Genomic DNA, 2,209 nt, shown 5'->3' with positions numbered 1-2,209 from the left:
AGACATGCCCTTCCAAGTGCCCAGCCCTGCAGGCCCACCAGTCCCCATCGGGGGGATCTTGCCCAGCCTGAATCCCCCCCTCCTCGTCCTCGCAGCTGCAAAACCAGGAGACGGTGAAGACGATGCTGCGGCGGACGGAGACGGAGATCAGTGTGCGGGTGACGGACACCATGCGCAAGCACGAGGACCCCCTGCAGCGCCAGCGCAGCTTGGTGGAAGAGGAGCGGCTCCGCTACCTCAACGAGGAGGAGCTGATCACCCAGCAGCTCAAGTGAGCCGGGGTTGGCTGCAAGGCTAGGCATGCAAGTGGGGAGGGGGTCCTTGCATGCTGACCTCCATGAGCCAGATCCTTCATGGGTGTAAATCAGCAGCTCTGCACGGTGCCAGGTCACATCCTTGACTGCATGTCTAGCATGGGGAGGGGTCCCCAGCCCCGCTGTGCTTTGCCCTCTGCCGCGCGGGGACCTGCCGGGCTGGCCACCCCTGGGGCTCTCCAGCATCCCGGAGCAGCAGTGACACCCCTGCCCTGCCTCTGTGCTCACAGTGACCTGGAGAAGTCAGTGGAGAAGATCCAGAAGGATTTGGCCCACAACCACCGGCTCATCCCTGTGCAGGAGCTGGAGGAGAAGGCGGTGGTGCTCAAGCAGCTGGGGGAGACGCTGACAGACCTCAAGGGTGAGGAGGTGGCCGTGTCTGGGGCTGGGTGGCAAGCGGAGCCTGCCTGCATCTCCCTGCTCCATCCTCACGCGCGGGATGCTCCAGGTTGCCCATTGCCTCTGGGTTTGCATGTTTGTAGCTGCCGGTGTCTTCACCTGCATCCCCAGGGCAGGTTCTTCTGGTGCCCATCGGCGTTGTGTGTGTCCTGCAGGCTTTGGGCTGCTGCGGGAGTGAGGGCTGCACCCCACGCTCCTGCTGCCTGTCCCTGTTTGCTCTGCTAAGTCAGTCCTGCGGACTCTGCCTGAGTCCCCCCGACAGCTCACGGTTTCTCGGAGCTGCTGCCTGCCCCTGTCCCGTGGGACCTTGCGCTTGCCAACCCCCGTGCACGCTGCCCTTCATTTTGCTGCTCCTGCAGCCTCCCGTCCCCAGGCTGTCCCCATCCTGCCTTTTGCAAACAGACGCCCTGCACCTCGATTCGAAGTGGCAGAGCTCCTCCCTGCCAGAGCCAAGGCAGACAATAAACGATGATTTGGCAGCAGCCGCTGAGATTGCGAGAAGGGGGACCATGGGGGGCCGTGGGGTACAGGGCAGAGGTGTAGCTCTGCTTTCCTGCAGCTTTTCTGTAAAGTTGGGCTGATGCTGAGCAGCCGGGATGGTGAGCAGAGCACCGGGCAGGGAGCCAGGAGCAACCTGCTCCATGTCAGCCCCCACCACCAAGTCCTCAGGGTCCTGGCTACCAAGCCACCAGCTCCAGGGCAGTGTTTGGTGCCCATGGATGTGGAGGGGGCACCATCAGGGCTAAGCCTGGTGCCTGCAGGTGGACGGAGGAGGGGTGATGGGCATGGGGAGCAGGAGAGACACCAGCCCAGACTCCCCAGGATTCATCCCGCTCTGTCTGGCAGGGTGCCCTTGCCATGGATATGATGGCCGTGGTGGTTTTGGTGGGCGTGGGGTGCCCTGGCACTGCCAGCCGGGCACCGGGAGGGGCTCCCTGGCACGACGAGGCCCTGGTGACCCCCTGCTCTCCCATCCCAGCCCAGTTCCCCAGCCTGCAGAGCAAGATGCGGGTGGTGCTGCGGGTGGAGGTGGAAGCCGTCAAATTCCTCAAGGAGGAGCCGAACCGCCTCGATGGTCTGCTCAAGCGCTGCAAGACGGTAACGGACACCCTCGCCCAGATCCGCAGGTGAGCACCGAGCCCTGACCCCGGCCCCTTGAGCACCTTGGAGGACACAGCCGGGCCCTTCAGTTGTCCCTGTGCCCCCCACGTGTATGCCGGTGTCCTCTCTGCGTTACGGATGCAAATCCCAAAAAAGGCTCATTCTTCTGCTAAGGAACTTAAAAATGCCCTTGGTCCTTTCCGGTGTGTACGTGGGAACCCCTCTTTCTAAACTGACTCTTCCTTATCACCTTGAAAAAAGCGTGGTCGTAGATCCAGACAGAAAGGCAGCCCTTGGCGTGATCAGAAATCTCTTTCCTGAGGAGCAGAAAAACGTCTCATCTTCCAGGTAGTGGCAGGCTGGGCCGTGCCCCGTGGCTGAGCCCACCTGCCTCT

General features: G+C 62.6%; 1 protein-coding gene across 1 annotated transcript in view; it reads left to right on the top strand.

The window, feature by feature from the left end:
* The window catches only part of SRCIN1 (SRC kinase signaling inhibitor 1), a gene marked incomplete at its 3' end in the record, with an annotated part of 112,725 nt that overhangs the window by 108,514 nt on the left and 2,002 nt on the right, over positions 1-2,209 (top strand). Inside the window, exons 10-12 of the mRNA XM_009335294.1 lie at positions 96-271; positions 545-675; positions 1,693-1,840. Coding sequence (XP_009333569.1) covers positions 96-271; positions 545-675; positions 1,693-1,840 — 455 coding nt within the window. The remainder of the gene's footprint in view (positions 1-95; positions 272-544; positions 676-1,692; positions 1,841-2,209) is intronic.

Source organism: Pygoscelis adeliae, unplaced genomic scaffold, assembly GCF_000699105.1.
Source record: "Pygoscelis adeliae isolate BGI_AS28 unplaced genomic scaffold, ASM69910v1 Scaffold902, whole genome shotgun sequence".
Lineage (NCBI taxonomy): Eukaryota > Metazoa > Chordata > Aves > Sphenisciformes > Spheniscidae > Pygoscelis > Pygoscelis adeliae.
Note: the sequence above shows the minus strand (reverse complement) of the source record. Positions and strands in the feature narration are given on the sequence as shown.